Source organism: Clytia hemisphaerica, unplaced genomic scaffold (genome assembly GCF_902728285.1).
Source record: "Clytia hemisphaerica strain Z4C2 unplaced genomic scaffold, Clytia hemisphaerica genome assembly, whole genome shotgun sequence".
In the NCBI taxonomy this organism is placed as follows: domain Eukaryota; kingdom Metazoa; phylum Cnidaria; class Hydrozoa; order Leptothecata; family Clytiidae; genus Clytia; species Clytia hemisphaerica.
In genome coordinates, this window is record NW_027103498.1 from 130,792 (window position 1) to 145,258 (window position 14,467).

At 36.1% G+C, this 14,467-nt stretch overlaps 2 protein-coding genes and 1 long non-coding RNA gene across 3 annotated transcripts; all 3 read right to left on the reverse strand.

Moving 5' to 3' along the window:
- Positions 1–1,535: 1,535 nt before the first annotated feature.
- On the reverse strand, positions 1,536–2,902 carry LOC136798765 (uncharacterized). Its single transcript, XR_010845431.1, has 3 exons — positions 2,713–2,902; positions 1,961–2,006; positions 1,536–1,597 (listed from the first exon to the last, which is right to left on the reverse strand). It is a non-coding gene; the product is annotated as an uncharacterized lncRNA (long non-coding RNA).
- A 1,396-nt stretch (positions 2,903–4,298) lies between these two features.
- On the reverse strand, positions 4,299–9,935 carry LOC136798809 (reticulocyte-binding protein homolog 2a-like). The gene is made up of 4 exons (XM_067055484.1): positions 7,532–9,935; positions 5,326–5,559; positions 5,066–5,128; positions 4,299–4,375 (listed from the first exon to the last, which is right to left on the reverse strand). The coding sequence occupies exons 1-4, from the start codon at positions 9,933–9,935 to the stop codon at positions 4,299–4,301; spliced, it is 2,778 nt and encodes a 925-aa protein (XP_066911585.1).
- Positions 9,936–11,217: 1,282 nt separating this feature from the next.
- Positions 11,218–13,662, reverse strand: LOC136798810 (otolith matrix protein OMM-64-like). Its single transcript, XM_067055485.1, has one exon. It carries the CDS (start codon positions 13,660–13,662, stop codon positions 11,218–11,220), a length of 2,445 nt encoding a protein of 814 aa, XP_066911586.1.
- Positions 13,663–14,467: the final 805 nt, after the last annotated feature.

A 14,467-nucleotide genomic window follows, 5' to 3' on the forward strand; every position in this document is an offset into this window, starting at 1 on the left:
TGAATGTTATCAATCTGATTAATCCAATGATGAAGGGTTTCTTCTCTATCGAAACAATACTGTACACCATCTGCATTTTGAATTATCAATCTAGAAACTTTCAAATACATCTCTGAAAAATCTGCAATTCTCTTCAAAACAAAACTTTTGGATCGAAAATGATCGAAAATGCTTCTCTGTTTTGTTTTTGTGTGAATATTTTCGGCGGGAATATATCGAATGTTTTATTGTTCGAATCTAACGTTCGAATTAGATTTTCGAATAAAAACATTCGAAACTACACAGAAGAAAGAAGCAAGGCGGAAGTAAGTTTTAAAACAAAAACAAAAATAAATTTATATCAGGACAATTTTTTTGAGTCGACAATAAATTAGTTATCACATGACTTCTCGTGCAATACTCGATATTTTACTCGTTCCGAGATTTTACCGATATTTTTCCTCGCCTAAAGGCTCGGAAAAATATTACGGAAAAATCTCGGAACTCGTAAAACATTTCTCGTATTGCACTCGAAGTCATGCGATAACTAGTACATATATAAGCCAGTTGAAAAGAGTTAAACAAGAGAGAACTTCGACGAAATTTTTTCGTTGTTAACAAATTACTCCAATGAGGTATCTTGCCAAATTCTATTGTCTTTGTTTACGATTTAAACGTAGCGGCAACGAAGCTCTCAAAGAAAAAGGAGATAGACTTCCAGTCGTTTATATTTTCATGAAGACAGTTAAAATCGCTTAACAAAAACCAGTTTTTTATAAGTAAATCACCTAGCATAGCTTTGAAATCTATTTTTCATTCAAAAAAAGACTCTTCATAAATTTGCAGGATCCTAAATATTCTTCCGAGTTACTGAATCTTATTATTTTAAGATTCCGAATCGGGAAAGATCTAAGCTCCGTTGAAAATATTTCCCGTGCTTCTTTTTTTCCAAGTGGTGCAAAGTCTGTAAAGGAGACGGCAACGGATCTACATTTCCACTCTTCTAGCTTTTCGAGTATTTCGCGTATTACAACGGACAAGTCAACAATATTTCCTAAAAATTTTAAACAAAAATGGAGCTACTTGTAGTAAAACATTTCAGAAATATTATTCGCTTTAATATTTATATAATTTCGGATCGTGCACTTTTATCTACTACGTGTGTAGAGAAATAGAAATAGAGAGCTGGTAAGAATTTGAATTCATGGAATATAAAAAAAAGTTGCTTAATGCTATAAGCAGAAGTTTTGGAACTTACTGTGTTTTGGAATAAAAAAGAACTTTCGTTTGCTGATTTCCATGTAACAGATGTCAGAATTTTTCAGTTTGTTGGTTGATTCGGGTTTGCAGCCAATATCGTGCTCCCAGGATGTAAAACCAGCCTGAATCAAAATAATTTTTAGTCATCGCTTGGAGCGTAGAAAGTTTATTGGTTTTAATTACTTTTCCCTATAAAAACAGGTAGATTGGACAGAAACAGTTAAGCGTTCAAAAATCATTTGATTAGAAAATGTTCACACAAAATATTGCTAACTTACCACTTTTATTGGAGTGAAATTTTTGTCTGTTCTGAATACAATAGCATCGGTATTTTCTTTGAAAATGTTTGATCTTCTGCCTACGGGAAAATAATATTCAATAGTTTCAATTTACTTGCACTTCTTGGAAGAGTGTATCTGAGTAAACAAAAATTATTGTGTATTTCGATTGGTAGAGAGAGGTGACGCCTATTATTGTCCAGTGAAATTTGATGTGATGAATCTGTGCGACTTTCTCCAATTTTAAATAACTTTTGCAGAACGAACGTTACTAGTATCAATCGAAATACACAATAATTTTATGTTTAGTCGGATATACTTTTCGAAGAAGTGAAAGTAAATTGAAAATACAATTAAAGACAAGCAAACTCTTCCAACGAAATCTTTCTCAACCAATGAAATTTGAGCAATAGTGTACGACTAAAGATTAAAAGGGAAATTACATTGAATAGTTACGCCATTACATAATGCTTCACTTGTTGTCTTATCCTAAAAAGAAGAAAAAAATTAGATCGTTAGTGTTTTTCATTCATTTTTTACACTATTTAACTCAATATCCATATTCCAATACCTTGCATAGTTCGGAAGAGGGTTGCTACCCCCCCTACTCTAGAGCAACCTCCCCTGCCCTAGGTTTACCCCCTTTTCAAATTTTGATGCTACCTCCTAAAATTTTAAAATCCTACCAAATTTATATTGGTGAAAAAAACAAGAACAAACTATGTGACTAAGCAAAGGGAACATTAAAACATCCTGGCATACGCTTTAAAGGCAAATAAAATCAAAAATCAAACTTCAAAGTTTGGAAAAACACAGAAAATGGTTTCTGACATATTAACCTCCCCCTTTCTAGATGAACCTCCTCATTTTTGAAAACTTCCCCCTTTCTACAGAAAATATCTCCTATCTTCCCCTCTTTTAGACTTTCCCCCTTTATACAGGGGGGGGGGGGTGCGAACTATGCCTTGTTTAGAATTTATAAACACAGCAGACACAGGATATTGTTTTAACATTCTAATCTCGTCTCCGGGCCCCTCTTAGTCGCTCTATTCGACATTATTTGTATGGCACGTCAAAGGAAAACGTATGTCTGCTTGTCTGCTGGGAACGCAAAATTTTACAAAAATTTACTCTTATTAAAACCAGCGAAAAAACGTTTTGTTTACATTTTGTTAAATTCAAATTAGTTACTTACGCTCATGAGTCTATTTAGGTGATGAGTTGTTGGCGCATAGTTCTTATACAGCTTCGCCGTGGCTTCCTGGTATGATAATTTAAAACGTTCCATTTCAAAGTATACTCTGAGTTCTGGTAGTAAGCAGTATTGAATTGTTTCAAAGTAGGAACTTCTGTTGAAAGAGATTGGCAAATGTTGTTTGCCTCCAAAGCTTAGAATGTCGTCTGGGTTAATAGCTTCTTTGTATGATAAAGTTTCGTATATCTCCATGGTATATAGATGCGCCAGGTAGTCTGGTATTTCAAAAATATCCAACTCGGCCTCCGCAGCTTGCACGAATCGGTTGTATGATGTATTCCCGAGAATGGTTTGCAATCTATCCGATGACGTATCAGAGGCTGAGCGTATGTTTATCAGCGATTTTAACGGCTCGTCTCTTCGAATGAAATCGATGAACTCAAGATTTGGCTTGCACTTCGCATCTATAAAAGAAAGGTTTACTGATAAAAATAAGCATCTCGGCATCCGATTTTAATTAACTTTTAATTGTTGAAATTATTTTTAACTTTTAGATGTTTGAACAACTTTTCTCGATCATAAAGTACCAACTAAAAAGTAGAATAATATACTTACCCTTTCCATGACAGGAAGTTCCGTCTTCATCATCCGATTCGTTGCACAAATAAGGTGTGTAATCTGAAAATAAATAAATATATGGTACAACAAAGTCAAATTATCTATGTGCTGTTTTGTAGCCTATCAAATAATTTAAAGCATATTTTGATCAATCAAAAAAACATTCATTTCCGGTGCTTACCAAGTTTTGTTGTATCTTTTTCTTCTGCAAGTTTGCGCTTTTTGATGTCCTGGACAGTACCTGAAGGGCATAAAATTATGCATTTATTATGCTGCGTTCTCAAAATTAAGTATGAATGTTATCATATACGCAGGTCAAAATACAAGTTTCTCTAAAGTAGTTTGAACAACTTTTCTCGATCATAAAGTACCAACTAAAAAGTAGAATAATATACTTACCCTTTCCATGACAGGAAGTTCCGTCTTCATCATCCGATTCGTTGCACAAATAAGGTGTGTAATCTGAAAAGAAATAAATATATGGTACAACAAGGTCAAATTATCTATGTGCTGTTTTGTAGCCTATCAAATAATTTAAAGCATATTTTGATCAATGAAAAAAACATTCATTTCCGGTGCTTACCAAGTTTTGTTGTATCCTTTTCTTCTGCAAGTTTGCGCTTTTTGATGTCCTGGACAGTACCTGAAGGGCATAAAATTATGCATTTATTATGCTGCGTTCTCAAAATAAAGTATGAATGTTATCATATACGCAGGTCAAAATACAAGTTTCTCTAAATTAGTTTGAACAACTTTTCTCGATCATAAAGTACCAACTAAAAAGTGGAATAATATACTTACCCTTTCCATGACAGGAAGTTCCGTCTTCATCATCCGATTCGTTGCACAAATAAGGTGTGTGTTCTGAAAATAAATAAATATATGGTACAACAAGGTCAAATTATCTATGTGCTATTTTGTAGCCTATCAAATAATTTAAAGCATATTTTGATCAATCAAAACAACATTCATTTCCGGTGCTTACCAAGTTTTGTTGTATCCTTTTCTTCTGCAAGTTTGCGCTTTTTGATGTCCTGGACAATACCTGAAGGGCATAAAATTATGCATTTATTATGCTGCGTTCTCAAAATAAAGTATGAATGTTATCATATCAGAGATTTGGGAAAGGAAGATAGGTATCGGCGTATTCATGTATAGAAATATGTGCTATTATAGTCTTTTGTTTCTTTCGAAATCATTGAAATATAACTACTATAACAACCTTTTCTGCCAATCAGAGTAATGAATTATAAAATCTCTTTGCCAAATCTTTTGAGCCCGTGCCGAGAAAAACTGACTCTACCAACAGAATGCTGGTAATATTTTCTACCTGGAAAATTTACATTTGACTTCCAAAAATTCTGCTAAGATATTCATAAATTTAGTTTTTAGTCCTTGCAACAGAGTGCAGAGTTTCATTCAAATAAAAAACTTAATTCAAATCTAAAAAGACTTCCTTTGTTAAATAGAGCATTCCCATATGAATACTACATCATCGTTGTGTTTCAAATAATCAAAAGTGAAATAAAAATGTATTTTAATGATCTTTTTATAGTCGTTTCACGTACATATAGTTGAGCAGCACCTCCCCTTCTGAGAGTTCCGAATTGAGAGGAAAAGAAAGGAATATATATATCACACAAACGTGTCTATGAATTCAATTTCTAAATTAAAGCAAAAATAATACGTCAGAGGTCAGAGTTACAAACCGCAATGAGAAAATAGCACCACATACTTTCGATATCTTTTTTAGGTGCCAATCTTTTATGATTAAACCTTTCACGTTCGACGGATGGAACTAAAAACGGCAAATGAATTGAATTGTTGCAAATTTCATTGAAATTTCATGTTGCAATAATGAAATAATAATAGCAATTGAGTACTTAAAAAGGAGTCGAGACACTAATAACAAATAGTCCAGACCCCAGACACTAATAACAAATAGCGATAGAAGATTTGAGAGTAACAAAGTTGGTATAGATAATTGAATTATACCTTTCATTTGTCTGGTATGTGCGTCTTTTATTTTCCAAGTGATCTCAGATTCTTTCTCATTACCGATATCTTCATTTTTATTTCTGTCCTCCTCAGGGTGTTCTTTTTGTTCTTGTTCTTGTTTTCCTCGTTGCTCTCTTCCTTTTAGTTCTTTGTCTCTTTGCATGACCTCGATTTCTTCACGGTATTCTTCTGTTTCTTGTTTTTCATTTGTACAATTGGTGAAGTCTTTTCCTGGAGATTTAGAAGGGCAATATAAAATTCCTACGTAATATTCCTTGCCAAACACAGTTTCGTTTTTATTTATCATGCACTTGAAGTTACTAATAGTAAAATATATTTGAAAAAAAACGTTTAGGATAACGATACAATCAAGGTCATAATATATTGAGAATTTTGGCTATTTTAACGTTTTTCAAGATTTAAAGTTCTGGCGAGAAAGTCGATTTTTGGCTATCTTTTTAATTTAATCGAATATTTCAATTTGGGAGGGGTTGGCAGACTTCCAGGCTATATTCTGAGTCTTATTGGACTATTTTTGAACTTTTGGATCCTCAGATCCTAAGGTCCTAAGTCTTAAGTCTCATGTTAAAACTCAGAGTTAAAACTCTACCCTTCCAACCTACTTTAGAGCACTTACAAATCGATTGTGGTTCAAAAACTTCCCGGTGGATTTCCCATTTTTCTCAAATATTATGACCTTTATTGTCTTTGAAAATTAAAAATGCCGATTTCTGCTCTGCGGGGGGTCTAAAATTAGGAGAAAACCCCAAAAATTTGAAAAATAACCCTTTTCCGACCATTTTGAAGCATTTTCAATAGGTCAAAATCAGTTTTTGGTGAAATATTTCACTTTTTGATAAGGTCCCGTTTACAGAAATCTAAAAATGCCAACATTTGAGAAGATTTTCAATTTTTTAAAAGTTTTTGGCTGTTAAACCGAAGAAAGGGATATTTTTAACCGGGAAATATGACTTAAGTTTGAAATTAGACCCCCAGCAGAGCAGAATTTGGCATTTTTGATTTCCAAAGACAATCAAGGTCATAATATATTGAGAATTTTGGCTATTTTAACGTTTTTCAAGATTTAAAGTTCTGGCGAGAAAGTCGATTTTTGGCTATCTTTTTAATTTAATCGAATATTTCAATTTGGGAGGGGTTGGCAGACTTCCAGGCTATATTCTGAGTCTTATTGGACTATTTTTGAACTTTTGGATCCTCAGATCCTAAGGTCCTAAGTCTTAAGTCTCATGTTAAAACTCAGAGTTAAAACTCTACCCTTCCAACCTACTTTAGAGCACTTACAAATCGATTGTGGTTCAAAAACTTCCCGGTGGATTTCCCATTTTTCTCAATATTATGACCTTTATTGTCTTTGAAAATTAAAAATGCCGATTTCTGCTCTGCGGGGGGTCTAAAATTAGGAGAAAACCCCAAAAATTTGAAAAATAACCCTTTTCCGACCATTTTGAAGCATTTTCAATAGGTCAAAATCAGTTTTTGGTGAAATATTTCACTTTTTGATAAGGTCCCGTTTACAGAAATCTAAAAATGCCAATATTTGAGAAAATTTTCAATTTTTTAAAAGTTTTTGGCTGTTAAACCGAAGAAAGGGATATTTTAACCGGGAAATATGACTTAAGTTTGAAATTAGACCCCCAGCAGAGCAGAATTTGGCATTTTTGATTTCCAAAGACAATCAAGGTCATAATATATTGAGAATTTTGGCTATTTTAACGTTTTTCAAGATTTAAAGTTCTGGCGAGAAAGTCGATTTTTGGCTATCTTTTTAATTTAATCGAATATTTCAATTTGGGAGGGGTTGGCAGACTTCCAGGCTATATTCTGAGTCTTATTGGACTATTTTTGAACTTTTGGATCCTCAGATCCTAAGGTCCTAAGTCTTAAGTCTCATGTTAAAACTCAGAGTTAAAACTCTACCCTTCCAACCTACTTTAGAGCACTTACAAATCGATTGTGGTTCAAAAACTTCCCGGTGGATTTCCCATTTTTCTCAAATATTATGACCTTGATTGTAGAATTTCGATGAAAAGTTGATAGCTACAATGGCAAGCTAAAGAATAATAATGCATAACATTTTGAAAGTCATTCCTGCTAACTTATTTTGTCAAACTGCAATTATTAAATTTTGTACATTCAATTACAATATAACAAGCTCATACAATACAATATCATTTCCACTTACCTTTGTCAGTCTGTTGTTTAAGAGCAGTCATCAAATCAGCAACATCCACGCTTCGAATTTTTTCTTTTTCTGCATTCTTCTCTTGCTTTGGATTATGATTGTACATACCCCTCTCCATTTTGTTGTGTTTCGTTTTTTGCAATGGCTTTTTGTTTGACCCACAACAAGATGCAATCCAGTACCTCAACAGTTTGACATTGGTGAGTCTTGCTTTTTCTTCACGGTTGGATAAGTCCCAAGCAGTAGACAGAATGTGAATGCCACAGTCGACATTATTCTGCTGTTTCCTTCCTTTCAGCTGTAGCCAATTCAGTTCCTCGTTGTTTTTTCTGTTTTGCAACGTCTCCACTAAATCAGTTATTTCCTCATCAACAGGTTCCATTAATGAATCAAAATATACTGCCAGACCATTATTCAAGAAAACCAAATACCAATGATTATTTTTGTTGATAGGAATGAAGCAATCCTTGTTACTATCTGTTGTAAAGAAGTCATTTTCAAAGCGTTTTCTTGACTTCGTTTTCTTGTTCTTTGATGCATCATAGAACCACTGTGTTGGAAAAGTTACAATGTCCATCTCAAAGGATGATAAAAATGCATTAATTATCTCATCGTTCAAACGACCAAAAATACAGTTTTCGATCGAATTTCTTGATACAAATTCTGACTTTGAAATGTTTGTGCCGAGGAGAACATCATTCACAAAGGTGCATTCTGCTTGGCTGATGAAGACTTCGTTCTTTGATTGTTTCATGTAGCATAAAACATGTGTTGTTTCTTGGAAAGTATCGTCATTAAGTGTTGCTGTCTTATCTTGAACTGTCACAGTTGAATCATTGAATTTTAATATATCTTCTCCATCCAGTAAGTAACATATGTAATGTCCAGTTGAAGTTTCCGGTGAAATGAAATTTATGGTGCCAATCAGTTTGTAAGTATTGTCTTCGTCGATACCACGGATAGATGATATGTTTAGTTCTTGTTCTATCTCGACCTTTCTGTTGACTACATATCTGTCATGTGCACTGCGATTTGTTGCGACGAGAAGAAATGTCGGCGAATTCACAAGAAATGTTGCTTGTAGTGGACTAGATTTTTCACAGCATAAAAGTTTTGAATTGGGGTTATCGAGTAATCCCTTTTGCAGCATCGGCAGCATGTTTGTCTTGGCTTCACCTTCCGTGATAGAAACTCGTAGATAATTTAGGCAGTGGAACCACCCTTTAATTGTTCCACATACTTTACATTTAAAGTATTCCGCCAGTTTACAATTAAAAGGGCTCTCGTTTTTTTCTTGATTTGGATAAATACAATCCAAAAGACTATCAAGAAACTCTTCAGCGTCATTCTCTTCCGATCTCCTGTAGTCTTTTCCCATTGATATCTTTAAAACTTCCGGTATTGCAAGCTCGGTGACATCTTGATAATTTTCACTCGATTGAATAAATGGTGATGTAAACTCAAAAGCCGTGTCCACGTTTTTTGATAACTCATCTGAAACGAATTCCAATATCCTGCATAGCTTTGGATTAGACGACTTATACAACGGAAGATAAGGTTTGATGCACGACCCAAGTAACAGCTGCAAAACTGTATTCACGTAGCAAATATTGTTAGAGTTCGTTATCCCTCTTTTGCTGGTTGGCCTTAGATCAACTTCGTTTAACGTGTTCGCCTTCTGTACTGTGTTTAAATCGATAAGTGTGAGAGAACCATATGCTTCTTTCTCTGTATCAGAAAGACAATTGAAGCCATAGAAAAAAATACTGTCGATATTTGTAGAATCGTTAGGCATGTTATGAAGGGTAAACTTCAGTATGTCAGTGAAAAGAATCTTTCTTTCTTTGGCAATGTCAGCGATATTTTTGAGACTTCGGCTGTTTGGTTTAAAATGGATGGGCTTGTTCGGAGATTTTAACAGGGAACCTCTTTTTTTCCTTGACTGTGGTTTCTTACTTTGCATCCATGTTTCTTCCTCGATTTTGGTAGGTTTTTTATCCAGCTCGACATCTGTATTCAATGATTTGCGCAAAAAGGTTGTCTGGTCTCTACCTTTGTCAATGAATTCCTTTTTTGTCATTTTGTCCACAAACTGACGCTTGATAGCTAGACAAAACTTCTTGTTATTGACAATAAATTGACCAAGGGGTAGATTCTTTTTGGTCTGGTCTGACTTCTTGAGGTGAAAGTACAGTTCAGCGTAACTGTTAGTGACTTCCTCGGATGACAGTTGTGTTTTTGAGTTACTTGTAAGATCTAAATCGTACGATTTTGAGTAGCGTACCAAATTACCTGTCAGCAGATTTGACCAGATAGTGACTTGATTCAAAAGACCACGGAGATAGCGAAAAAACTTTGGCACAAAGTATTTGTTGCTAACTGAGCCTTCAGCAACTTTCGGCATTTTTATATGTTCGTTCCAATAAGTATGCCAGCTACTTTTATCTTCTTCCACCGGTTCGTCATCCATGACCAAATATCAATTTCTGACTGTTTTCTTTCTTCTCTAGCCATGATATCTTGTTTGGTATAATCAAAGTTATTTATTCTGATCTCTAGTTCAGTCAGAGAAGATTGTACATCTTTGGTCACCCATTTAGAGCAAGATACTTCAGCCAAGTGATTGACAAATTCGGTCATCTCCTTCAAATCATCAAAACATATCAGCCTTCTGACTGCTCTTATGAAATGATGTTGAGAGACGTTGAATGTGTCTTTGATGTTCTTTTTGCACATTTGTAAGAAATGGTACGCACAAACCCTTAAAAAGGTTTTTACAAGATCTTCTTTCGACGCATTTCCAGTAACAATTCTGAAAGTTCTTTCCATGTAGCTTTTCAAATTTCCACCGGTAAATTCTAACAACACTGCTTGTATCATCGCCATGCTATAGTCGGTGATGATTAACTTTGGATTGGTTATTGCACCACTACCATAGATTTTGTTTTCCATTTCTTTTAGCCTGGAAAAGGGCTGTCGGATTGAATATATGTTGTGCTCCGAAGATATATATTCCATAAGAGGCAAAGGCGGGCAACGACCAGACGGTAATCTTGCCATAAGAGCATATAGGAGTATTCTCTTTTTTTGTTTCTTAACATTCAACAGCCATGGTACTGGAGAGACAAATGAACCGCTTGCGTCAAAAAAAAGCACATCAATGGGGGCTACCTTGTGGTAGAATCTTATCAGTCCTTCATCTGTCAAAGTTAAGCTTATCCCAGAAAGAGATATTGAAGGGTAATGAATGTATCCATAAACTTTTCGTTTTTCGAAAGGATCTTTATCTTTTTCTTTGATAACGTATTCTTGTTGTAATTTGCTCAATTCTTCCGTCATATTTGTTAACGAATCTTGCTTCTTTTTCAATTTTGAAGAAATGTTTTGTAATGCCTTTGCAGAAACACCAACGCCATTCCTGTTTCCACTAGCATACCTCAAGTCATCAACTTCCGCCAATTTATCGCGAAAAAGACTCGATGGCTTTAGCTTGTTCGTCGATGTAAAGGTTTCTTCTACCATCATTTTTTCAGCTAAGGTTAACTTTCGAGCTTTGGTATCACCAACCCTGTGTTTGATGTCTCCAGTGAATTCAATTGTCAGGTTTTCATGTGGGTTACCAGACTCATTTGTTTCTTGTTGAATAATGACGTTTACTGGGCACCCAGTCATCGTACAACGTGCCCTTATCTTGAATATTGGTGAGCTTTTTTTCTGCTTCCTTCCTTCTTGACAAAATTGTAATAGAATTTGAAAACACAGCAACAGTTAATTTTTTCAAGAATTTTTGAAAATAGATCAATGTAGCTAGGTGCGAATCTGTTCTCTTTGACACCGTATACTATGACTAAGTTCTTGAGTTCTTTTGGGGCCGGGATGCTGATTACTTTAGGTTGAATCTTTCTGCAAAACAATTCATTATTTGTCAGTGTCTCAGTGCTTTCTGCGAGCAAACCCAAGTCAGTTGGACATCTCTTGTTAGCTGTTTTTTGACTAAAATCATTAACAACACATGGAAAGTTGAACAGTTGTTTACTTCTTTTATCTTGTCTTTTTTCTTCTTTGTGTGTTGGTTGTAAAGAACACTGAGCAAACGAATACGCAACTTTCCCAAAAAAGTCTGCAAATTTGTCGGAACTTGTAAACCTTTCTCCGTCGTCTGTCCCTGGTTCGTTCTTTTCTTCTTTATCTTCTCCGTCGTCTGGCTCTGGTTCGTTCTTTTCTTCTATTTCTTCTCCGTCGTCTGTCCCTGGTTCGTTCTTTTCTTCTATTTCTTCTCCGTCGTCTGTCCCTGGTTCGTTCTTTTCTTCTTTATCTTCTCCGTCGTCTGGCTCTGGTTCGTTCTTTTCTTCTATTTCTTCTCCGTCGTCTGTCCCTGGTTCGTTCTTTTCTTCTTTATCTTCTCCGTCGTCTGGCTCTGGTTCGTTCTTTTCTTCTATTTCTTCTCCGTCGTCTGTCCCTGGTTCGTTCTTTTCTTCTATTTCTTCTCCGTCGTCTGTCCCTGGTTCATTCTTTTCTTCTTTATCTTCTCCGTCGTCTGGCTCTGGTTCGTTCTTTTCTTCTATTTCTTCTCCGTCGTCTGTCCCTGGTTCGTTCTTTTCTTCTTTATCTTCTCCGTCGTCTGGCTCTGGTTCGTTCTTTTCTTCTTTATCTTCTCCGTCGTCTGTCCCTGGTTCGTTCTTTTCTTCTTTATCTTCCCTGTCGTCTGTCCCTGGTTCGTTCTTTTCTTCTATTTCTTCTCCGTCGTCTGTCCCTGGTTCGTTCTTTTCTTCTTTATCTTCTCCGTCGTCTGGCTCTGGTTCGTTCTTTTCTTCTATTTCTTCTCCGTCGTCTGTCCCTGGTTCGTTCTTTTCTTCTATTTCTTCTCCGTCGTCTGTCCCTGGTTCATTCTTTTCTTCTTTATCTTCTCCGTCGTCTGTCCCTGGTTCATTCTTTTCTTCTTTATCTTCTCCGTCGTCTGGCTCTGGTTCGTTCTTTTCTTCTATTTCTTCTCCGTCGTCTGTCCCTGGTTCGTTCTTTTCTTCTTTATCTTCTCCGTCGTCTGGCTCTGGTTCGTTCTTTTCTTCTTTATCTTCTCCGTCGTCTGTCCCTGGTTCGTTCTTTTCTGCTTTATCTTCTCCGTCGTCTGTCCCTGGTTCGTTCTTTTCTTCTATTTCTTCTCCGTCGTCTGTCCCTGGTTCATTCTTTTCTTCTTTATCTTCTCCGTCGTCTGGCTCTGGTTCGTTCTTTTCTTCTATTTCTTCTCCGTCGTCTGTCCCTGGTTCGTTCTTTTCTTCTTTATCTTCTCCGTCGTCTGGCTCTGGTTCGTTCTTTTCTTCTTTATCTTCTCCGTCGTCTGTCCCTGGTTCGTTCTTTTCTTCTTTATCTTCCCTGTCGTCTGTCCCTGGTTCGTTCTTTTCTTCTATTTCTTCTCCGTCGTCTGTCCCTGGTTCGTTCTTTTCTTCTTTATCTTCTCCGTCGTCTGGCTCTGGTTCGTTCTTTTCTTCTATTTCTTCTCCGTCGTCTGTCCCTGGTTCGTTCTTTTCTTCTATTTCTTCTCCGTCGTCTGTCCCTGGTTCATTCTTTTCTTCTTTATCTTCTCCGTCGTCTGGCTCTGGTTCGTTCTTTTCTTCTATTTCTTCTCCGTCGTCTGTCCCTGGTTCGTTCTTTTCTTCTTTATCTTCTCCGTCGTCTGGCTCTGGTTCGTTCTTTTCTTTATCTTCTCCGTCGTCTGTCCCTGGTTCGTTCTTTTCTTCTTTATCTTCCCTGTCGTCTGTCCCTTGTTCGTTCTTTTCTTCTATTTCTTCTCCGTCGTCTGTCCCTGGTTCGTTCTTTTCTTCTTTATCTTCTCCGTCGTCTGTCCCTGGTTCGTTCTTTTCTTCTATTTCTTCTCTGTCATCTGGCTCTGGTTCGTTCTTTTCTTTTATATCTTCCTGGTCATATGTCTCTGCTTCTCCTTTCCACTTGGAATACTGTCTCCACAGTCGCATCACCCTTTCACGGTTCACTTTGGTTTCATTAAAGTAGTCTTTTGCAATTTGAAACCATATTATTTTATCAAAACTTTTATCTGTAAAATCTTTAGGAAGTATGGAAGCGAATCGCTCATGATCAAACGTAAGTGCAATTTTGCGACCTCTTTTGCTCTTCATTCTTGCTTCAATCTGCACCCATGTCCTAAAGAAAGTGATGTCATTAATTGATTTAAAACCGATCACGCCAAGCAAGCAAGTTTCGAAAACGACTTCCCGATTGTTTTGTTTTCGAAAACAATAGAATTTGTTCGCCATAGCTTAAGTCAACTTTTTGCTTTGATTGTTTAAAGTTAATATTAGTGTAACACCCTGGCACCTATTTTACTAGTGCCTGTTTTATTGTCACCTTCCAGATTGAATGTAATTTCTTTTTAATAAAATTGACTATTTGAATAGTTTTGGATATAAAAGATAAAAGGAAAAGGCTGGCGTCCAGTCCTCCTACGGGCAAAAATCCTTATCAGCGTTTTTTTTGCATGTCAGCATCGCGATATGAAATGTGCTACTTTTTTCAAGGAGTGCTATCAGTACAGTGGTGGATACAGAACAAGCTTCTCAAAAGTAATTTATAGTAATATTATTCATGGCATGGACCAGGGGTTTAGGTACCCCCTAAGAAAATAGGTACCCCCTGAATTTTAGGTACCCCCAAACAACAGACATTAGTAGGTACCCCCTGTGATTGGTACCCCCTGTGACTTGAGTATAATATATATGTTAAGAAATGAAAAATCTTTTACAATTAAAAAGAATAATGATAGTTGGATAAAAGCAAGATATAAAATATAGTTCCCAAGCCCCCCGACCTTACTGCATAAAAGTTAGATACCCCCAGAGATCATAGGTACCCCCTGAAATTTAAAAAAAATCCAGCCCCCAGCCTTTTTCAGGAAGATTTTGGTTGTAGCCCCCCCCTGCGGGC

Excerpts from the sequence above, each read along its gene's own strand:
- LOC136798809 (XM_067055484.1), bottom strand. The coding sequence starts at position 9,935 with ATGCCGAAAGTTGCTGAAGGCTCAGTTAGCAACAAATACTTTGTGCCA. Across the intron at positions 5,129-5,325 it reads ACATACCAGACAAATGAAAG|TTCCATCCGTCGAACGTGAA; the intron begins GTATAATTCAAT and ends TGCCGTTTTTAG. Across the intron at positions 4,376-5,065 it reads ACCTAAAAAAGATATCGAAA|GTATTGTCCAGGACATCAAA; the intron begins GTATGTGGTGCT and ends TATGCCCTTCAG.
- LOC136798810 (XM_067055485.1), bottom strand. The coding sequence starts at position 13,662 with ATGAAGAGCAAAAGAGGTCGCAAAATTGCACTTACGTTTGATCATGAG.